Here is a 24,517-nt window from a genome sequence, read left to right on the forward strand (position 1 = left end):
GGCGATGGCCCCTCCCATCACACAGAACCGAAGCGCGCGGCCGTCAATGGCACTGAGTAGTGCACGTCACCTGTCTTGAACATGTAGCTAGAAACGCTAACACGGCTCGAAATTTAACTCAGATGACCAACACTCTGGTCGCATTTATGTTTTCGTTGAGCCGAAGTGAAACTGCATGTCAAAGATGTTCGTTATAGCTCGCAATCCAAGCCAAGGGCCGTTGAGGGCAGAACTGACCGTTTGAATTTAACCGCATTAGCTAGCCAGCTAGCTGGGTTTACCTTTAGCTGCTCTAGTCGAAACGAGCTAATATCACCAACGTTCAAAATATAGATGTTCAGCGAGTCGGTTCTCGATCATAAAGGCAAATTTGACGGCCGCCTGGAACGTGGCGTCTTCTGGAGAAGAAACTTCAATCGGAGAAACGTAAGTTACACCACATTTGTCAGACTAACTAGCAAGCTAGCGTTATCTACCGGGATGGACCTGTTTCGTAACGGCTGCACCAAGTCAGTGAGTCCGTACCGCTGCCTGCTCCGGGAATCCGACCTGTTAATGGCTGTATCGCAAAACATAACGAGTTGCGTATCGTTTGTGGTATCGTAGGTTTTCGATTTGAACGTAAAAAGACGCCTATGATGTCCGAGATGCTGTGTACGTTGGTAGCTCAGTCGGTAGCACACAGTCCATTAATTCTTGCATTAAACACTGTTTCCAAAGACACCAACAGTGCTGGCGTTAAATTACTCCTGGTTGTTTGTAACTTTATAAGATGTAAATAGGCTTTATATATTATTCCTCCCCCTATCAGTGCACAAAACAAGGCCATGTTAGCTGGTTATCAGTGTCAGAAATTGATTTGATGAAGGCCTTATTCTATACATAGAATTAATGCATAACAATTTTTAAATTCATTGTTTTTTTGCCCTCAGGTTTTGAATTTTGATAGCATTTTTGTCACTGTTGGTCAGATTTATTCTTGAAACCCTGATAAATGTTTGACCCTGAGTGTGATTGAAATTTGCTGATGGAAAGTTCATGGCACAAATAATCAAAAGAAAAATTAATAAGACTATTCTAACAGTGTATAGCCATTGCACTGCTTGTTCTGTGGCAGTGGAAATCACTTGTTATAATGAAGGGTTGGTGTAAACTCTAACTATACATACAGTATACTGCATACTGTAAAGTGATATTATGTAGCTAATCTCAAAACTGCTTGATTGTTTATATTGTCATAAAATGTAAACTATACTATCACCCTGCTTTAATATGCCAAATGACTTAACATCATGATTTTCTGTTAAGTTGCTTTGAAACAACGTGAATTGTGAAAATAGAGGTCGACCGATAGTGGATTTTACCGATAACGATAACTAGGGTTGGACCGCACTGGCCGGTGACCGATTAACCAACTGACCATTTTTAAAATGTTAAATAAATATTAATATGTTAATTATACATTGATCATTCATGTTAGTTCATAGTGAATTAACTAGTGTTAACAGATACAACTTTTACATTTAAAAGTGTATTAGTAATTGTTGAAATGAACGATCTAAAAATGAACAATACTTCTACAGCATTTATTAACCTTAATGTTGCAGATGGAAAATTACCAGCTGGATATTTAATGCAAACAGATTGTAACAATTGTGACATTAAACATTTGGGTCGGACTTTCTTGTATTTTTGTCATTTTTACAAAGGTACTACTAATGTCAGCGTCCTCTTAGCCTTGACGCAAACACACCGCTGTTCTTTCTCTTCTAATGCAGCATCTAGTCAACACATGAATTACTTTATAACGATATGAAAACAATGTAGTGTAGTGTACTGTATACATACCATTTCGTTGTCTGTTTTAAATATACATCTGAAGTGTCCCACTCCATGCAGCGCGCAGCCTCGTGTGTCAAAACAAACTCCACGAGGCATCGGTGATAGTTTTTATTACGCCTCTAGAGGCCGCTTGCATACTGTATAATGACAGCAGAACCTTCTCAGCCACTCCAGCAACCCAGATTTTTTCCAGCAATCAGTTATCAGTGCTGATTAATTGGGATAACCAATCAAAAGGCCTATACAAATAAAATTGACTTGTTCAGATTATGATTTTGTATTTTTTTGTGTGTTCACTTTGCATTTCACAAGACTTTCATGTTTTAATTGTGGCAACGCAATGATTTAGCAACGCAATGGTTAGGGCTGTGCGATTGATCATAATTGATTTTCGGCTTCGGCTTGATTTTGGCTTCCAACGATTATGAAAACAAGATAATCGAGTTAAAGCAATTATTGTGCCGCTGCCGCATTCCGTCGAGTGCACCGTCCTTTCCTTCACAGCGGTGGGCTTTCATTCCTCACTAAAAGCCCAAACTTAACACCCATATCAGCCAAATAAATGAATATGATAAAAACAGTCTACTGATGGTAAACTGCAGGACGTGTTTGATACTAAACAGAGTTATTAAAAGCACATTAAGCGTCAAGAGACACTGTTCCCCTGGCAGCTTTCTGTGTGCGCGCTCCGAGTCGTAGCCGAACGTAGATGAGCAAGTGGGCTTTGGATATGCCATTAATCTTTAAAGGGTTAGTTCACCCAAAAATGAAAATTCTGTCAGTAATTACTCACCCTCATGTTGTTCCAACCCCGTAAGACCTTCGTTCATCTTCGGAACACAAATTAAGATATTTTTGATGAAATCTGAGAGCTGGATCACTCCTGCATAGGCTTCTAAGACACTATAACTTGCTGGCCCAGAAAATTTATTAAAGACATCGTTAATATAGTCCAAGTGACTCCAGTGGCTCAATCTTAAGTTTATAAAGCGACGAGAATACTTTTTGTGCACAAAAACAAACAAAAATAACGACTTTATTCCACTTTTCATTTCCTTCTCTCTGGGCCTCGAGTCTTTTCACGTAGTGTTTTAGCGCAGCGCGTCTGTGTTGCACGTCACCACGTATCACACACATGACCAGCGTCGGCCAGTAGTGAGCCTACGTGGTGACGTGCAACACAGATGTAAAAAATATCTTAATTTGTGTTCCGAAGATGAACGAAGGTCTTACAGGGTTGGAACAACATGAGGGTGAGTAATTACTGACAGAATTTTCATTTTTGGGTGAACTAACCCTTTAATAACTATTAATCTAGTATATGTGTACAGTGAGACTATGCAGTGTTATTTTACATTTGATATAATTTTTGTTGTTGTAGGCTATTACTTATCTGAATATCACTGTTGGTACATCTTCCTGAAAAACTTAAAACACTGTTTTTTTAATTTGTATTTTCGTTCTGTTGTATTTATTTGTCTGTTTTTGTAATATTTGTTTTTCATTTCTTTCGTTATTATCATGTTGCTGACTGTTTTCTTGTCTGAAGTATCGATAATTGTGAAATTTCACTGATATTTAAAATGACTCATATTGTGATATAAGACATTTGATCATATTTCCTACAATAATCGTTCAATAATCATGATTTCAATATTTACCAAAAATAATCGTGATTATGATTTTTGCCAATATCGTGCAGCCCTACTTTAGAATTAGCTCCAAACATAGTGCTTGAAAGTAACTCTAGGGCTTGTACTGCTTGACTGTAGTCAATCTATGATAATTTTGGTCTTTAGCTTTACTTTCAGAAGTCGTAAAAATGTAACTGTTTGCTTTCTTTCTCTAGACTTTACATATTAAGAGCATTCTTATGCATATGGTTTGAATTGTTTCTCTCTCTTTCTCCCTATTTGATATCACTGAAATTAGGGCTGCGCAATTAATCGAATTTCTAATCGCGATTACGATTACGGATGCCACGATTATGTAATCATTCAAAGCCGCGATAAAAAAACAAAACAATATTCTGCGTGGTGTGTTTAGAGCATGTTACGTTGTGAGAGGCGAATACGACAACTTCAGAGAACCCAGCACAATAGGAACTACCAGAGACGTAAGTGTACACTGAAATAAAAAGTCTCACCTCAGAAAAACGGACTTTCCTGTCCTCTCAGCCGCTATACTGCAGTAGCGCAGTATGCTTCAATTGCATGCGAAAATGCGGCGGAGCGCGCTGTATATCGCTTCACTATATAAAGCGCGAAATAAACAAGCATGCAACGTCGTTACGTTTTAAATTAGAAAAAAAAAAACCGCGTTGTCCAGATTCAGTATCTGCGGTCAGATGAGATGGTGTCAGGCTATAGACCTTATGCACCAGAGAAACAAGGGCGCCTCCATCTTTGAAATATTGTCTTTTAACTTCCGTTTTGCGGTCGCTCTGTATATTTATATGGCATTTCTGTCCAGGAGTAATTAGCTTTTTAAGTGGATTTACTTAATGTAAAGTTAACGAAAGTTATCATGAGGACTGTAATGTTTAAAGCAGATGACTTAACAAATGTAAATCGACCGGGAAGATTTTAAAACGAGCCGTTCATTAATAAACACGCAAATCGCTGTGAAAATACAGACCGGAAGTCAAAAGACAATGAGCGCAGCGCTGAAAAGGGGCGGAGCTACATAAGGTCTATATGTCAGTGTCATTATTCTATCGTTATTTTCATAACTTGTTACGGAAAAAAAATCTCTCACCTTAGAAAAACGAAATTTCATGTCCTGTCATCGTTATACTGTGCTCGTAGCCTGCACTCTTTAATTGCACGCGCAAATGTGCCGGTGCGCGCTGTATCACTTCACTAAAGCGCAAAAGAAATACGAGCATGCAACGTCATAAATTAGTAAGTACCGAAATAAGTAAAATACCAATAAATCAGGTTATTGGTACGTCATGTGTTTTGCATGCAGGTATGATGTTCATTCTATTTATCAGGAGCAGCTTCCATGTTTCTTTAACAGTTCTTGTAAGTATTGTGTATCACCATGGTAGCCTAACCGTTTTTTCCATAACCCCAAAATGCCACTTATTGGTTATTTCTGTATTTTTATATGACTGTGGTGGCTCATAGCAAGATTGTATTAACAAAAACTAGTTTGGGACTGCTATTTAATAGCTTAACCTCTAGGCCTATACTGTTTATTTATCAGTATTAGTCATATTCTTATATTTTATTATGTTAAGTAAAGGGGGACAGTACTTGTGTGCGTCAAAAATGTTTGTGTAAACAAATGTATTATAATAGGCCTATATAATTCCCAAAAAGGTGGGTCGCAGCTTGATGACCATGGGGAAATGTGGGTCCCATGGCCAAACTATTCAAAACATCATTCAATGTGAATTGTGATAATCGTAATGAATAAATCGCAATTACAATTTCAAGGGAATAATCGACAATTATGATTTTTGTCATAATCGTGCAGCCCTAACTGAAATAAAGGAAATTCCATTCGATTACCAAAGATTTGACTGCATTTTAAAAGAGCTGTCAGGTGAATTTCAGCAAGATACTCCTGCGCTTTGACTTATCCAGAGATTTATTTTTTAACATCAGTGACAGTCTGATGATAAAGTTTTTTGTCCTTTTGAAAGTTAACAGAACTTCTGTCAGTAATGGGATCAGAGGACCACTGGACTAGAGTCTGTTAGACTTAAAAATGCGTCACCTACTCACCTTTGCCAATTTTTACAGCAAAAATGAAAGCTGATATAAATTTATCTGGCGGCAATAAAAGTTGCTTAATATTGCAAGGTAATTATTGTTTTGAATACTGATCTTTCTTTACCATTTTATGTGATTGTCTTCCCAACAGTTAAGTCAATATGCAGGCTGCATCTGGAAAAACAAATCTAACATTATAGTTTGATTTCAGAGATGAGGATTTCCCAAATTTCCTGAACCGTGGACGTATAATTTATATAGTTTATTTGGCTTCTAGAATGTTCAAGATATGTGCAACACCTGGTTAATATCTTAATAATAACACAATACTGTCAAGCTTCTGGTCAGAGCTGATGGTCAGTCATCAAGAATTCACAGCCTCAAAATAGAAACTCGCAGAAACCATTTCTGGTAGGATTTTTAAATCATTGTTTCACTTAATAATAATTAATAATAATAATTTGTTACATTTATATAGCGCTTTTTTCTGAGACCTCAAAGCGCTTTACATATGGCGCTTTTCCATTACCAGTACCAGCTCGACTCGACTCGCCTCGCCTCGCCTCGACTTAATCTTTTACGCGAGACGCGCGAGACACACCCGCTACCTACACACACAGGACAATGGAGGAAATTGAGTGTATGCTGTTTTTGGATGTTTTTGTTTTTGCTGTTTTTTATTCAGGATACTGCGTCTGGCGCGTGCAATGATGACGCAGTGAATAGTGACGATTCTCTCTGACCAATCAGCAGTCTGCCATGATATCACGTCACATTTTAGTATCGCCTCAGCTCGCCTCAGCCCGCTTAGAACCGCGCCGGAGGTGGTACGAAAAAAAGTACCTGGAAGCAGGTACAGGTACAACTTTTACACAGTGGAAAACCAAACAGAGCCGAGGCGAGCTGGTACTGTGTAGTGGAAAAGCGCCAATAGAAGGGGGGAATCTCCTCAACCACCACCAATGTGCAGCATCCACTTGGATGATGCGACGGCAGCCATATTGCGCCAGAACGCCCACCACACACCAGCTTACTGGTGGAGGGGAGACAGTGATGAAGCCAATCAGTATATGGGGATGATTAGGAGGCCATGATAGACAGAGGCCAAGGGTCAAATTTGGCCAGGATGCCGGGGTTACACCCCTACTCTTTTTCGAAGGACATCCTGGGATTTTTAATGACCACAGAGAGTCAGGACCTCGGTTTAACGTCTCATCCGAAGGACAGATTTCATCCTTATCTAGGTTTGAGTCAAATATATAAGTGAAGTGAATTAGAATTAAAATTCTTATGAATTTAGCCAGTAGTCTCAGTAGAGAAAGACCCGCCCCCTTTAGTTACTGTTGCTATGTCCGACAAGCCACGCCGCTCTCACGTTCTCACACAGTGAAAAATACATCGCGGAGCAAAGAGGACACTGACAACGTGCTGACAGACAGGACAGACCAGGTTACTTTTGATATGAAACAAAGTCTCACCTTTCAAATTTGGTCATTTTTTAAAAGAAATTGAAACAATAAATACCGTTTTGTTGCTCTTTAATGTGTCGTGACAGATCGCTGTAGAGCCTCAGTTAAAGCTGCTCATGAACTGATCATCTCTTCCTTCTAGTTAATTTATTGCATCAAATAAACATGAATGAACATCCGAAGGAATGTTGTTTTAACCGTGGAAAGACGTCAGTACACTCCGTTTTTCAAGTTCAAATCCTCCAACGTTAATCTACTAACTCTCCTGACTGCTTTGTCGGACAAAAATGGCGGAGTCGGTGGATGGCGGATTATGATTGGTCAGATCACCTGTCAATCAAACACCCTGCGAAGGGTCAATTGCAAAGTAGAATAAAACTTCCACTGATGAGCGCCGCTCCATTTTTGTCAAAGTATTGATGTTTACACAAGTATTAATTTGTTTTTCACTGGGATTTTTTCACTGGGATTTTGCCTGCTGTGTACTGATGATGGTTTAATCAAAAGGCTTTTAAGATAGGTCTTTTTATTCAACGTTATTTTATAGGCTACGCTGCTTGCCACCTATGTATCAAGCAAAGGTCTTCTCCTGCCCCATTCCCTAATGGCACCTTACACAGACATTGGCATGGGCGCAGATGATGCAAGGACCTAAAATAACACTGAAAGTTTATGGAGTGCTTGGCCACTGATAATAGGCATGGTTTGTGAGAGGTTTGTTGGTTGATGGTAGGCTTGCCTTGGTTTGGTTTCTAATGGGAATGATCATCACTGCTGCTAAAATGTCATTCCTTAAGATTAGGCCTACCTGTTCAAATTGGATAAATTATGTAGCTGAAAATGAACATTCCATAATCTGTTTGATATTTGTCTTCATTTCCTCAGGGACATGAATGGGTAACTAAGGCAACTGGGATAGGTTTTCCCCAGTGCTGAAGCCATGCCTCCAGAATGAAATGCATTGCAGGGTAGACTAATACTATATCTATGTCTATATGATTTAGTTTAGAAACGTACTTGTATGTGAATGCCGATATGAACACTTCCAACACACTGCCAATGTGCAGTCAAATTGACCGTTCGCAAAGACCCGCCCCCTTTAGCTACTGTTGCTATGTCCGACAAGCCACGCCGCTCTTACGCCATACCATGTTCTCACGCTGTGAAAAATGCATCGCGGAGCAAAGAGGACACTGACAACGCGCTGACAGACAGGACAGAGCAGGTTACTTTTGATATGAAACAAAGTCTCAACTTTCAAATTTGATCATTTTTTTCAAATAAATTTAAATAAATACCATTTTGTGGCTCTTTAATGTGTCGTGACAGATCACTGTAGAGCCTCAGTTAAAACTGCTCGTGAACCGATCATCTCTTCCTTCTAGTTAATTTATAGCATCAAATAAACATGAATGAACATCAGAAGGAATGTTGCTGCAACCGTGGAAAGACGTCAGTACACCGTTTTTTAAGTTCAAATCCACCAACGTTAATCTACTAACTCTCCTGACTTTGTCACACAAAAATTGTGGATTCGGTGGATGGCGGATTATGATTGGTCAGATCGCCTGTCAATCAAACTCCCTGCGAAGGGTCAATTGTAGATCCTAGAAATTTCTACATTAATGTATTTCCATGGAGTTTCGAACCTTAACCTTAGATATGGCATTTGAGCTCTCCATCATAAGTCTAGAGCTGAGAGCTTGATAGTGTTCATTTTTGTAGGCGATTAGAACAACAGATATGATATCACTAAGCTTTAATTGTAGTTTACCTTGGATCAAATGGGCTGTGTTGATGTACTATTGTTTGCTTGATCTACTGTATCCTTCATCCTTCTTGAAAGCCTTTGCAAAGGAGCTAATCACGTACTGCATGTAATGCATTTCATGAGTGGATTAACAAATTGAGTTAGCTTGTTAACCCCACTGTCTTGAATCCCTCTGAACCTTTAGGAGACCTACTGATGTTTGCAAACTCTTTGATTAATGATAGGAAGATAATAAGATTATATTAAAAGTCACGTTGCACTCCTTAGATCCATATCTAACATGACCTTGTACCAAAAACATTTTGCCTTTTGATTCTGATAGTTTGAAGCATTATAAGTGAACCTTAAAGAACGTATTAATATAATAAAAAAAGTTATAGTTATAATTATTGATATAGTTATACTTATTGTCCTTGATGTGAACGGCCCTTTAGCCTGATTGTTTCGGGAAGTCTTTAAAGCCTTAAAACCTTTAAAGTTTTGACAATATTTTTTTTTAATCGGGAAATTGATTTCAAAAGCCAAAAATAGTGCCGAGTCAAAGGAGCATCATTTTGTCATTGGTTGTTGGCACTTCATCTCAAAATACACCTTTGCTTGTCTGTGAATCAGCTGTAATGATGCAGCTGCTCTTGTATTGATGTAATAAGTTTGTTTGTCCTTAGGACTCCATAAACAAGGCAACACAAGGCCAGTGCAGCAGTGTACAACTCGCTGCCCGTTTAGGGGCTGTGACATTTGATACTCTGGCCTCTAAAGTTTCAAATTCAAGGAGCACATGGTGTGTGTGAAGAAGCCTAGCAATGGATATGTTCACGCATTATTGTAATTCTCACAACGTTGTTCATTTCCAAACACTGCACTTTGCCAGCTGTTCCTAGATTCAGTTCAATTTATAAAATTCAATGCTAGTTTTGTTTGTCGGCTCTCTCGCTGCACTTGCAATTCCAAGGGACTGGTCACAGGAAAGATGCACTGAAGTGCCCTGTTGAAGCTCTCTGTTACCATAGAAACCACTCTTAGCTGCCACTCCAGGCGCTGTAGGCATGGAAACGGAACATATGACAGTGGTCCAATGGTTACATCATTGCAGTGCCATAGATCTCAGGAGTGTGTTGAACTGCTCTCTTCACTTTATTGGAATGTGGAAATCTTGAATGAGCAACCTGTCATCTGGACGTGTAACTCTTGAATGCAGGCCAACGTTAGGTCAGGTAAGGATCTTTTTATGGTCATAAACTGACTCGCCGTGTTAGCGAACCGAGCTGGTAATGTGGGATATTAATAGAATTCCTAGAGTCAGGCTAGGACTGTTGTCAGGCTTTAGATTCATTCCTGCTTGATAAGTGGTGGTTGTTATGAACGTGTATTGTAGGTGACAGCCTGAACTGCCTGGTCAGTGCTGACGTTTTTTTCTTCTTCTTTCTAAATTCACTGGCCACAATGTCTTTTTCCTGTCTATAATGAAGATATAATGATTCATAATGATGAGGGGACGTGGGTGATGGTGGATGAAAGTCATTGTTGGGCACAGGTGGTCTGAAATCGAGAGTCGATGAGGACCAGGTTGTTTTTCCTTTTGTTGGGTCACAACATTGAAACCCTCTTCAAAGGTCTAGCCCACTTCCTGTCTACAGGATACGTTTTATTTGTTTGTTTTAGTGCTTTGGCACAGTGTGCTCTCTGGATCCGCACACATTCATAGGCAATGAGTTATTATCATCTGGGCTCTTTTGGTTTACTGTGATGCTAAACAGAGCACATGATCAAAGCATGGCTAATCTGAAGTCAAGGCACAGGTGCTGGAAGCTGTTTCCAATGAAACACTATCGTTTACACAAGTGACATCCAAGACTTTTAAAGTTTTTTTTTAATTACTCTTATGTACTAATATATGGGTTAATCCATCTCAGGTGGTCCAATGGAGGTTGCTTGACTATTTTAACTGTACTTATTTTTTTTGAGTGATTACCTCTGTGAATTTGTATTGCAAATTCATGGTATTTATTATTTTAACCAAAGTGGCTTCTTTGTGTCATGGCCCACCCCACAACTAATGTTGTTTATACAGTAACAGGGCTATGTGAAAATATCTCAGCTCAAGAAGGTTGTAGCTTTTTGGAACAAAAACTTATCTTCAGAGCACATTTCAAGGTACATGTACATACAGAAACATGTGCAAACATTTTACACTCTTGTTTCTTATACTTATCATTTAAAGGCCAAATGTAATGATCAAGATTGCTCAGGGGCTCACATTTAGGGTCACTTTACAATGGGAAATATTTGAGTCTTAGCCTTTAATCTTTTTAAGGGGGTACCCAGTTAAGTAAGCACACTTGCAGAACAATTCAGGTTTGAGACTTGCATTAATTTGAGAGTGCTAGCATTTCCCTTCATTTTGGGATGAATGTCCATATCCTATATTAGATATATTTTCATATATCTATATATGGTCGATATATTTCATATATCGATATATGGTCCTAGCTTCGGTTGCTTTAGAGTAGCTTACCATTGTAAAAACTTTGAGAGGTTGAGCCTTAGCTGAGGGCTCAGGATCTGGGTAAAAGGATGGGGGTTTGTATGCAATCCTATCTGGGTTTATTTATAGTGCAGTAGGCGTGAGGTGTGGCCAGCTCAGACGCTCAGACATGCTGTTATGTGACATCATTGCATACTTGCAGCTTGCTGAGCAATAGCGGGGTATAGCAGTAACCAGGATCCACTATGTGTGTCATCTAGACGCTTTTGCACTTTGATCATGCAATAATCCTCTTGATTGGATCAACAATAAAGATCACAGCAGCAGAACCATAGCGCATCTCACAGCAACATGTTCTGTGTTTCATTACTGAATGATTCAGTGTTTTGAATGAATCAGCTGAGTCAAAAGATTCTATGACCCATTCATATACAATATGATATAGCCTACACGATATGTCGGCCACCATATCGGTATCGGCCGATATGTGTTCATTTTTAATGGAATCGTTATCGGCCCAATATATTAAAGCCAATAAATAATGGATTATTTCCTTCAGCTGAGGCACTTCAGATGTGCACTGTTCGCCAGGATGGTTTTAAACTGCTTGAAATATGATTGGAATCACTTCAAAAAGGAAAATACAGTAAAGTGCATCATTTGCAGTGCAAGTTTGTCATAAAGGCTACATAAAATTAAAATGAGAAAATTATAATTGTGTGCTTGGAACATGCCTTTCAATTGTGAGACTTTTGTTTTTGTAATTAAGCTCTCAAAAATGATAGAAAAATTTTGATTTTGATTTATCGGCCAATATATCGGTTTCGGCTTTCAAATATAAAGAATGATCGGTTATCATTATCGGACAAAATTTTCATATCGTTGCATTACTGGCTTGAATAATTGAATAAACTCCATAAACAATGTACTGCAAGCCCTTGCTTTGTCATTCCCAACTTAAATTGAACCAGGAGATTTTACCGTGTTACGTAAGGTTTAAATCAATGAAATGACTGACTGCTTATTCATAGAACAACATGCATGTTGTTAAAGCTTTAACTATAAAAGGTTGTTTGCTCTGCTGGAAAAACAATACTTGCATGTTAGTTTGATTAGTTTGGACCTGGATTGCTTGTGCAGAACAGTGCATTAGTCAGATTTTCACAGTGGAAGTTTCGAGTCCATTTTGAATGGACTTGGAATTGTTATACATTTGTGTACTCATGTAATGTTTGCTGGGAATTGAAGCTGTAACCTGTGGACAAAAAGAGCTGTCGTGTGACTGATCTGGCAGGGTGGCTGACCTCCTTTCACCGTTGGCTGACTGTTAGCTCTGAGTTCCAGAACACTGCTAGCACTGTTGAATTAAACCTGTGATACAGAGGTCACCGTGGCATGAGTAAATAGGGTCACTTTCATTCTACCCTGCAAATAGATCCTTGAGTTTGTCTCGTCCTCACTGAATCTGACCAGTTTCTTAGCATGTTTGGTTTTGCATTGGTACATAGGTTATGGATGGAGCTTCATTTAGATATTACTCTCACCACAGTAACCAGCTGCCTCATCTCAGCAACAGACAAGCAGAAAAAAAATATGATCAGATTTGTTTGTCCACGGTTTAGTGTGATTCATCTGGAAAGTTGAAATAGTCCAGACAGATGCATGTCACAGCTTGACTTGAGTCTTAAGAGGTAGTTCATCTGAGGAGAGCAAATCCTATTTTCCTGCTGGGAGAAGTTTAATCTCTACAGTCACTTCAGTGGCACGTATACTACTGATGTTATGAATGAATAAGGCGATCACAGAAGAACGACAACAGTAGTGGGGACACAGTAAAAACATCCTAAATGCTTCACCTTTATACTGTTTGTGTTGATATTTAGACATTTAAAAAATTACAATTATCTCGATTCTCACCTAAATGTTTGATCATGCAATGCATTTTTTGCTTTTACAAAAGTGTTTTTTAAAAAAATTTGTAATAAATTTCAAACTTTGAATTGACTTTACAAAAAAGACGTCAACACTTAGTAATAAAATAAACAAATTAGCACAAATAAATACTTTAGAATAAACAGTGCTTTAAGTTTTTCAGGTAGGCCTAAAAGTAAAACCGTGTGTCCACCAAAGCGTTTTTTTTCACACGGCTTGCATATTTTTCCAATTATTTTCAATGAGACCGCTGCTTTTTTTAAAGCGCCAGGAGCGTAATGTGCGCTTTCTTTTCAACAGTCACCAAGAGTTGAAGAGTGTTCGACTTTGGGTAAAATGAATTTAATCCGCTTTTTTGTAATGTAATTCAATACTGTGATAAATCTGTGAATTTGATCATTTTTTTTAGTATATGCATTTTTGTTTGCAGTCAGTGCGTACAACACAATAGAATGTAGTTGACTACTTGTCAGTGTTATTTTGAGGCTCCCAGTCTTTCTCTCTCATCACATACAGTTCAGTCAGCTAAATTGTGTCAGGCATAATGTACAGTCAGCTGGTCGTTATCACCAAACAAACCCATAAGTCGAGGGGTTTACTTTTTACTATTTTGTGATAATAAACAGCTTAATGTACATTATCCACCTTGTTACACGTCTACTGAGCAAATAAATGCACAAGAAATATTGTACAGTGTATAAAATTGGGCAAATACACAGTATAACTCATTATACAAATAATATTTGACCTCAGAATTTGATTAATTAGCAACTTGATTCGCCTCAGGAGTGAAGCAGCACTACAGAGCAGTGTAATATGTATTTTTCTGTGACTTACACTTGAATAGCAGTGCAGGGTACACTGCTATAGCAGTAATGCAGCCCTGCACAGGCAATTGGATTATCTGGGCTGCAGTTTTTTGATTTTCAGAAGCTACGCCCACTCTGTGGCTTCAGGGCCAAGAATCTCTACATGTTTATTTCACTCAGTTTGTTGTTAATAGAAATCCGTCTATTGAGCACTAAGACTAATCCTTCCACATTTGTGTTGTTCACTCTGCAGTGGGTGTTTTTTGGACTGTATGTGCTGGGTTTTTTCCCCCTGTGTGGTGTGGCGCTACAGTGTTGATGCAGTATGAGGGGATGCTTAATATTAGCTAATGCATTTAAGCTGCAGAGATCATATGTTTCTTTTGTGCTGCACTTTCCATGTCTTTTATGTACTGTCTTCGTTGTCTTTTGTCTACCTACTTAATGATTGTTTCTCTGTCTCTGCAGACGGTGGCCTAAGCCATGGGGGCGTTCTTGGACAAGCCCAAAACAGAGAAGCATAATGCTCATGGAGAAGGAAACGGCCTGCGTTTTGGCCTCAGCAGCATGCAGGGATGGAGGGTGGAGATGGAGGATGCCCACACCGCAGCCGTAGGCCTGCCGCACGGTCTGGACGACTGGTCCTTCTTTGCGGTCTACGACGGTCACGCCGGCTCACGTGTTGCTAACTACTGCTCTAAACACCTGTTGGAACATATTGTCGCCACAGGGTCGGCAGATGAACTGCGGAAGGCGGGCGCTCCGGCGCCTGAGACGCCAGCCATAGAGGCGGTCAAAAGGGGTATCCGCACCGGCTTCCTGAGGATCGACGAGCACATGCGTAGTTTCACAGACCTGCGGAACGGCATGGACCGCAGCGGCTCCACTGCGGTGGGTGTGCTGCTCTCTCCGGAACATCTGTACTTCATTAACTGCGGGGACTCACGGGCCCTTCTCTGCCGCAACGCGCACGTCGGCTTCTCCACGCTGGACCATAAGCCCTGCGACCCACGGGAGAAGGAGCGTATACAGAACGCAGGTGGCTCTGTGATGATCCAGAGGGTTAACGGATCGCTGGCTGTATCCCGAGCACTGGGCGACTATGACTACAAGTGTGTGGAGGGCAAGGGTCCCACAGAGCAGCTTGTGTCTCCAGAGCCAGAAGTATTCGAGATTGCCCGTTCAGATGCGGAGGATGAATTTGTGGTGCTGGCGTGTGACGGTATCTGGGATGTGATGACCAACGAGGAGCTTTGTGCCTTTGTGCGATCAAGGCTGGAGGTGACGGACGACCTGGAGAGAGTGTGCAACGAAGTTGTGGATACTTGTCTACACAAGGTACAGTTCCTTACTCGCTCTTGTGTGACAGCTTCTTATGTCGCATGAATGTTTTGTTCTCAGTTGAGATTATTTTCTTTTTTCTTTCTTTTTCCTCCTCCAGGGAAGTCGAGATAATATGAGTGTTGTATTAGTCTGTTTGCCAAATGCACCCCAGGTGTCAGAGGAGGCGGTAAAGAGAGATGCTGAGGTGGACAAGTACCTTGAATCGCGTGTGGAAGGTGAGAAACGGAAGAGCTCAGCGGTTCGCCACACGATACCTATTTTGTCATATTCAAGAACAAATAGTTCAAAAAGATTGAACCAGTGTAAAACTGGTTTGAAACACTGCCCTCTATAATGTACAGCATAACAGAGACATTTTTTTTTTCATTGTAAGCAAAATGGACACTAAATTGGAATTGAATCAAGAGTTTGTGTAACTGAACCTAATTGGTAACTCTACATTGAAATCTGTTCCTAAATAGTATACAGTGAAATTATCTTGCCAAGAGCAGTCAAAAATCACTGAAGACAAGTGAAGTTAGTGCCACTTTCCAAATATTTGAGGCCACTCTATATCAGTCCAGATTAATTAATTTGAGAATATATGCATTTTATTAAAGAGAAATAAGCTTTTCCCTCACACTTTTTCTCTTGGGATCTTGAACATACTATCCTGTCTCCAGCCCCTTTCATATTCCTCTTTTTCTAGTTTAATATATTTTGATAGCCTGACTTCCATATCTTTTTACTTTTTTCTTTTCCACTGGCCTTTCCTTTCTGTATTGGACATTGATCATATTCTGGCAAGTGGTTGTTAGTTTTGTGGATTTTTGGGGTTATGTAAACTCTTGGCCTTGAGCTGTGAGCAAAGGTTGGGGTAACGTTGTTGTAATGTTTGGCTGGGTGCTGAGAGGGCCTGAGGGAGTCGTCGGCACTACTGCTCTGGTGAGGAATGTGCTGGCTGAACATCTAACTGGCAACAGGCCCAGAGCAGCCCAACTGAGCCACAGGCTTTCCTTCTAGAGTCTCACTCTTGTCTCTCGTTGTCTCTGTTCTTTCTCTCATTGTCCCGGTTCTTTCTTTCGTTCTTTCTTTCTTTGTCTCTATCTCTCATTTCTCTATTTCACAAAACGATAACACTAGTGCTCTACTTTGGTATCCATAATGCCATGCTCATTTCTCAGTACATATATACAGTAGGTCACATATACATTAAGTTCTGCTGCGTATAATGTAAGGTTCCATTGAATGGAGCAGTCAAATGAATATTTAGGGAGCTTTAACCTGTGGTTTATCCTTTTCTGTTCTCTATCAGAGCTCATAGAGAAAGCAGGGGAAGAAGGTGTGCCTGAGCTGTTGATTATCATGAGCACCCTGTCCCAAGAAAGTATCCCTAATCTCCCACCAGGGGGCGGCCTTGCCAGCAAGTAAGTAAATATCACGGTGACAAACCACACAGAGGTTCACACCTGCACAAACACGTTTACGGGACACAGGGTAACGCACCTAATGTTTAAGGGTCTGGAATGCCAACACAACATTTGCAGGTTCAATCTCAAGTAGGCTTGACTCATAATAAAGCTTGACTTTGAATCTTGCTGTATAAATTGTATACCTTGTTTTATTTTTCTAATACATTGTCTCCTTTTTGTTTTGTTTTGTTCTGTTCAGGCAAAGTGTTATTCAAGCAGTGTACAACCGGTTGACCCCCCAAAGAGAAGAGGATGGTGTGAGTATGAATAGTCTTGCTTTTTAAAGGTCTAGAACCTCTCGGTGTGATGACAGCTGTACATTTAGTCCCTGGTTTACCATAAAAAAAGTTAGATGTGTAGAGATGGTACCTTCCCCTTGACCTTTGGATTCATCTCATCATGAGACTTGCCTTGTTCTGCGCCTTTCTCACTGGACCCGTTTATACCTGGTGTCAACAACCTACGACTAAGAGTCACTCAGAGATCCTTTATCTCCTCAGAGTATTTGCTCTCTCCATCCCATTCGCCTGCTCTCGGTTTGTTTACTGCAGAGAGAAAAAATCCTGTTCAAATCACAGCTGTAATGAGCTCATTCAAATGATCCTCTGGCCCAAAGCACAGTGGTTGAGATCACCACAAACACTCCTAATACATCCCATCAAGGAGATGAACTGAGATTTATCAGCCTGTAAGCATGACAAATCAGACATGATTAGTAACCTAACAAGTATGTTATTTTAATAGCTTATAAGTTTGCTAATATGCCATTGTGAACTCTACAGCCAAGTCTCATGATGATGATGATGATGATGATGATGTCACCACTCAACGTGTGATCTGGCGAAACTGCACTGGGGGTTGCATGTTGTAAAGCCTGTTGTCTTGTTGTTGTTTGTGTGTGTGTATGAGGCAAACACCTCAAGAGAATGTGTCTTAGTGTTTAAGTAGTGTGACACATTCTCAAGTATTGGTCTGGAGTGGACACTAGTTGGACAAAGCTGGAGTTTTGATCCAAGTGTTTTTCCCTACTGGGCATCCAAGAGATAACTGGTGTGTGTGATAGATGGTGTTCTCTACGCTCTCTCTTCTCTGGACTCTCTTCATCATTGTTGTCACAATACCACAATTTTCAGTAGTTGATACCAGTGCCAGTCAGATTTTAGGATTCTTGATACACTTTCAATTAGAGATGCACCGATTACAATTTTCTGGGCCGATTCCGATTTTTCATTAAGTTTGATCTGCCGATACTGATTTTAGCCGATTCCGATTTCATTTTTTCTAACCACTTTACAGCACACACAAATATTTATTTTATATCTTTTCTGTAATAGAACATTTTACAATTTGCATAGTACATATTTTTTTGAACGGATAAACGCTATAAAATAGAACTATATAAATTACTACAGGTGTGGGTAATTCACACACACATCTAAAGTGCAGGGTTATGGAAGAACCATTTCCTTTTCACATTCAATATCCAATAATTTTTTTATATATGTATTTAGCAAACTAAACGTCTGTATGAAAACAGGGAATGGCAATAACATAATATATAAATAAAAAATAAAATAAATATAGCCTTGCAGTATAAAGATATTTCTCAAAGCACACACACAGGCCTATTGCAATCACTTGTACAAACTGAATAATAAAACAAGTTTAAATGGGTACATTTTCTATAAATATTAGTCTTCGTTTTCTTTTCTGACATAACCTGCTCCAGTTCTTGTTAAAACATGCAAATTCTGTGCATTTTGGGCACTTTTTTTGTGAAACCCTATTTAGGCTATTTTGTCCATCAAAAGTGTGCTTTCCCTTTAATTGAGCGTGAGCAGTGCAGCAAATAGGCTCGGCGCCGAAACACGCGCTTCACTGCTCGCGACGCTCCTGCTTGACGCTCACGCGCTGCTCCTGCTCCCGTTGTGAATGCACTCATTGATTAACATGCACGCCGAAAAAAAAATATGCGCTTGCGGTCTGATTGGACGTAATTCACGAGGTTTCCTACATGTGTGTTCCGTGTGCACGTGTGATGCTGATGTTGCGCGATGTTAATCATGCGGTGCCCGAGTGCATTTGACCGGCATAAAATCTGCATTTGTCAGACTGACGATCAGTTCAAATCAAATCATTTTCACGGACAATCACGTGAAAATCGGCCAATTCCGGTCACCAGCCGATCAATCGGTGCATCTCTACTTTCAATACCACAGAAACAACCGATCTAATGAACACAATTATTTATTTAAAGTTTGTATATTAACAAATTAAATTAACAAATTTCAATGAAATGGACATTACCATTTAAAAGTTTATTTGAAAAATAAATTGATTCTTTTATTCAGCAAGGGTGCATTAAATTGATCAAAAGTGACAGTATTACAACAGATGTATGTTTCAAATTAACGCTGTTCATTTTACCTTTCGGTTTACCAAAGAGTCCAGAAATAATGATCAGTTCCCACAAAAAAATGTTTTCAACATTGATAATAATAAGAAATGTTTCTTGAGCATCAAATCATCATATTAGAATGATTTCTGAAGGATCATGTGACACTGAAGACTGGAGTAATGATGCTGAAAATTCAACTTTGCCATCACAGGAATACATTTTAAAATATATAAAAAATTATTGTAAATTGTAGTAATATTTCACATTATTATTATTATTATTATTTTTATTTATTTATTTATTTATTTATTTATTTTCTTCCATCAAATAATTGCACCCTTGAACATGTGACTTTAAAAAAACATTGAATTTTTTTTAAACGTAATAATTCAAGTTGACATTAAAAAGCTGATTATTAATAAACAAACAATTTTCCTGTCAGTATTGTGTTTTGATTAATTTTTTTCTAGTAGACAGCAGCAGTACTGTTAGACAGCATTTAATTTTCAATTTTAGTATCAAGTTAACCTGGTACTTTTGACATCTCCTGGCATCATCAGCGAGTGATGTTTTGTTGGCTTGTTGCGAGGAGTAGACTTAGATCCTTGTGTTTTGATCCTTAGATCCTCCTTTTGTAAATAAATGATTTTCTAACATGTTTTTCACAGCCAGATAAACATTTAGAAATCATATTCTTGGGTCAAATGCATGTAGTTTACACACACAAACATAAAGGTTGGTATTCAGATCTAGAACACACATAGTTTGAGATTCATTAAGAGGATAATACATATTAACAAAACTAATGATGTATGTGTTCACCCTTTAATTAATGCAGCCCACCTGTTTCATTTGGTAAGTTGATTACTAATTGATACTAATGATTTCTGCAGAAAGACGACTGGAGTTTGTTTGACAACCTCACTCTACACCATATGTACTGATCTTATGAATGCATCGCTGGTTGAGGAGGGATTTGTCCTTTTTTTTGTTTGTTGTAATTGCTGGTTTGCTGTTATCTGTTAGTTTTTATGTAGTTTGCACTGAGACCAAACTGTCAAAGTAGTGCTATATTACATGGTAAACATTCAAGCCATGTAGATAATTCACTTCTTTGTGTTTTACATAACCAAGTTACAGTGTTCCTGTAAATGAATGCAGATGACTTGTTTAACTTGGATTTAATTTCAGGTCCTGCACGTGTATGATCTGTGGCATGAAATGGCCTACCTAGATGTGTTCTTGAAAAGTAATCATATTAGAGAACAGAAATAGTATTCACTAATCTGTAATAAGAGTTTGGATCAATTTTTCCACAGTCTTTCAGTTTTGCACATGCATCCTTTTCTCTGTGATGCAGATGTGTAACTTCGGCTTCTGAGAAGAGAAGGAAAAATCATCACAGTAGTGGAAGAAACAACAAATCAAAACTGCAGGATCTGATTATCCCAATATTTTGTATTTTCTGAATCGTGTCCATGCCTTGCACAACACAGTTAATTCTTTGATCTTGCAGTGTAGAAATGATTAAATCACAGGTGTTCCCATTCGTACAAATTATACATCATAGACATATTAGACAAAGAGACAATTCTAGTTTCAAGGTTCGGTAATCACAGTAATGTTTAGCTGTAGGGGAATATGGGAGACTTTTGCTAACACTTGGCTTCCCTACAGGGTTTTTTTCATGGCTAAGAAGTTTCAGGTGATTTTGAAATTAAAATTGAAAGATTGATTATGTGTAATGAACATTATTAAAGTAGTTTAAAGACTTGATAGACACATGCACGTATTCAGTTAAGAACTTTACTGAGCATGTGCTGAATATTTGTTCATACAGGCTGATACATTTAGTGTATAATTGAGTAAAAATCATTTAACCACTTTTATATAATCATACTATAGGTCTAAGTTAGACTTTTGATCATTTTTCTCAGCTGTAAGCGTATGTATGTTAGGTAACTCTTCTGTATTGTTGAGGTGTACGCTACTGTTCAAAAGTTTGGGGTCAGTAAGTTGTATTAATGTTCTGGAAAGAAGTCTCACCAAGGCTGCATTTATTTAGTAATGAAATCTTAAGATTTAAAATAAGTTTTCTATTTGAATATGTATTTAAAGTGTAATTAATTCCAGTGATGGCATCATTACTCCAGTCTTCAGTGTCACATGATCCTTCAGAAATCATTATAATATGCTGATTTGCTGAATAAAAGTGTTCATTTTTTTCAGACCCCAAACTTTTAAAGGGTAGTGTGTCGGTATATAATAATTTTATTAGTGGGTTATAAGGGTTACAATTATCCCAATCATGGTACATTTGGTGGTTACACTCTTACTTCCTGTATTAGATTTGGCATTATGATGTGGCCTTTCTTTTAAATGTTTTTCATAGCAAAAGATGGCTGGCTAACCCTGTGATTATGATAATGTTGATTTGATGCCTTTGCCAACTGATGGTTTTCTCTGTGTGGTCTCTCTCTGCAGAGCGGTGCTGATCTTGAGGACCCGTGGTAGTCGTCCCACCTGAGGGAAGAGCCCCTTTTCTACACAAGACATCAGTCGCGTTTCTTTCGTTCCAGTGAAATCAAGAGATTCAACGGACAGTCTTTCAAGAGTCACAACACAGTGGAAACACAGTACAACCAAAAGCATTACAAAACACTTTTTTTCTAATACATGAGGGAAAGAATGGAGTTCCAGTTTTAAAAACAACTACAACAAAATACACATCATACAATAAAAAACAGTTTTTCTCACTTTTTTTTGTGGTGACTGTGGGTGTTAATTTTAAAACAGAGGATGTTTTGCGGGATGGACCATGTACGTGCTATGGTGCCTTTTCCAGTCGGCTGCAAATTCGAGTGAGGATACAATTGATAAACTTGGCAGCCCCTGGTATGGGGTTATGGATCATCACTGGGTTTAATTGAGGAGGATATATTTGACTGATGAATGTGTGTGGAACATGTTTTAAAGAATTGCTTCATTACTACATAACCTGCGTGGAAAGGATTGAAGCTTGTTGGCTTTTTGCACCTTCCCTCCCTCCCTCCCTCCCTCATGAGCGCTGACTGACCTTTAGGTAGAACCTCGGACTTGACTCTGCTTCGTTTGGCAGGTTATCATTTGATTGGTTGTAAAAAGCTTTTTAATCCTGCTGTTTCAGAGAATATAGAATATATAGAGATAAATATATAAATTCATATATATTTTTTATTTTTCCCAAGTTTGACGTCTTTGTCGCTTATTGTGTGAAGCAATAGAGTAATGTTAATGGCGACTGATGAGCGTGCCACGTTGTGTGAAATAGACACACTGAGTTTGTTCATGTACTTGTTTAACCCAGGAATTGTGGGTGATGTTGGATAAAAGGGATTGTAACTGCCCACCAAAGCCACGCAGCTTTTCTCAGCTCTCCCTTTGTATTATATCTCAGTCTTTTCTCCTTATCATCCCTCACTTTCGAATGCAGATGTGAACTTACAGCAGCCTGCCTTTTTTTCTTCTTTTTTCCTTCAGAGTATATTGTAAAGTGGTGTTTTTTTTTTTTTTTTTGGTTAGATGAACATGAAAAAATAGCTTTGTGATGAATTCACTGATTATTTTCTGATTCACCATACGAGTGTAATGTCGGTTTTGCTCAAATATGTTTTCAGCAGTCCATGGACAACAGTACTCATTGGCCTCAGAACTTGAAAGGTGATATTGAGCAGAACAATAAAGCTACAGGAAAAAGCAGTCTTGCTCCTTATGTTTAATCACAGTGGGAATGGCTAAAACAGCAGTAGTTCCATGTTCCAAGAGACCAGCTTGCAAAGCAACCAACTGCAGGTTGCTTAGTTTTTGTGTGTGCTTTAGCGGTCGATAGCGCAATAATAGACTGGCATGGTAAGAAATTATTTTAAATAATGGTGTTCTCAGTAAACGTTGTCCATAAAACAAACAAAAATGGAAAATATGTATAGATGTTGTGATCTGTAATTCTGAGTTCTAATTGAACAAAGCTGAATATACAGTGTTGATCAAGACAATACTAAGTGCCACAAACAAACCTGAGCATATTTCAAAGATTTGATGTATTTTAGTAAATCTAGTGTTCACTCATTGTATCAACTTTGCCAGGCGATCAAAGAAAAAAAAAGAAAAGTGAGTCGGAGCTTATAAAAATGTGTGTATATTGTGCATCAGATGTTCAGCGGGCAGACTGTGGTCGAGACTAATGATTCATTATTGCTTATAATGAGTGCTATGCTAGGGTTTCATGAAAGCCTGTTTTAAATATTGCAGAACAATTTTTTTTCAATATTATTATTGGTGTTTTATTTCGATCAAAAAAGTTCTGCTGTACCTGTAACACTGAATGAATTGTGTAGTAGTTGAAAAGTAAAGGCCCATTCACACCAACACAAATGTTCAGCATGAGTTTTACATGCAATTTGTCTGTTCAGACCAATGTGTAAAAAAAATGGCACATTAACATGCAAAATCACTTTCTGACAGTAGATGGCGCTTATAGAAAAGCCGGTACTTGAAAATCTTCACAAATGAACACAACTTTTGTGAATTTTGAAGCCAAAATGGAATCGCCAGAAGTAAAAAACTAAACCTTGGCTATAAACCAACTACACCATGAACGCATGACTTAAGCATCGCCATCACTAACTCTTTGAATAGTTAGAAGTTGGAATAGTTTGCAGGAGTGTGATCATAAACAAAATAATGCAATGAAAGCGGACTATTAAGTAGCTGAGTTTATCTGTTCAGTGGGATGACGTTTAATGTTAGCAACCGCCTTTTTCAAAATCAGCAAAAGGTTTTTTAAAAAAGGGGTTGTTACTGATGTATTTCATAGAATAAAATGTGAAAATATATTGAGCTCGTGTTAACCGCAGACTTTATTTCAGTCTTTTACCAAAAAACCCAATGGCTTCGGGATGATAGAACCGGAAGTGCTCAAATGCTAGCTCGTTTTTGGGTTTTGGCCAAATACAAGAGAGCCGCTTCCGCTGCTATTTGTTGCTTGGCAAAAATATCTGTTTGTGAACACCACATGTTGTTGATTTGCCCAGTTGCTCTGGATATGTGACCAAAGCGCAAATCTTTCTTAGCAGTGCAGTAGAAAAAGATTAGAACATCTTTCCGTAAGCATTAACACCTGTTTATTCAAATGTTCAATATTATCTCACCGAATATTCGTCTGGTTATGATCAGGCCTTGATATAGTCTGCATAAACATCAATAAAATGATATAATAAAATAAATAAGTTGCGGTTTACAATCTAATAGTTAACTAG

The 24,517-nt window shown here is 38.6% G+C and overlaps 1 protein-coding gene across 2 annotated transcripts; it reads left to right on the top strand.

The window, feature by feature from the left end:
• The first annotated feature begins 15 nt into the window (after positions 1–15).
• ppm1ba (protein phosphatase, Mg2+/Mn2+ dependent, 1Ba) lies at positions 16–22,961 on the top strand. Of its 2 annotated transcripts, none has more exons than XM_084391541.1 (6): positions 16–426; positions 14,499–15,368; positions 15,472–15,589; positions 16,669–16,780; positions 17,025–17,082; positions 21,708–22,961. In XM_084391541.1, exons 2-6 carry the CDS (start codon positions 14,514–14,516, stop codon positions 21,735–21,737), a joined length of 1,173 nt encoding a protein of 390 aa, XP_084247667.1. In that variant the 5' UTR covers positions 16–426; positions 14,499–14,513; the 3' UTR covers positions 21,738–22,961. The 2 variants fall into 2 exon arrangements, with proteins under 2 accessions (XP_084247667.1, XP_084247668.1); XM_084391542.1 differs by lacking the exon at positions 16–426 and adding an exon at positions 9,882–10,018.
• The last annotated feature ends 1,556 nt before the right edge of the window (positions 22,962–24,517 follow it).

Source organism: Rutilus rutilus (assembly GCF_951802725.1).
Source record: "Rutilus rutilus genome assembly, chromosome: 20".
Taxonomy (NCBI): Eukaryota; Metazoa; Chordata; class Actinopteri; order Cypriniformes; family Leuciscidae; genus Rutilus; species Rutilus rutilus.

Excerpts from the sequence above, each read along its gene's own strand:
- ppm1ba (XM_084391541.1), top strand. The coding sequence starts at position 14,514 with ATGGGGGCGTTCTTGGACAAGCCCAAAACAGAGAAGCATAATGCTCAT. Across the intron at positions 15,369-15,471 it reads TGGATACTTGTCTACACAAG|GGAAGTCGAGATAATATGAG; the intron begins GTACAGTTCCTT and ends TTCCTCCTCCAG. Across the intron at positions 17,083-21,707 it reads CCCAAAGAGAAGAGGATGGT|AGCGGTGCTGATCTTGAGGA; the intron begins GTGAGTATGAAT and ends CTCTCTCTGCAG.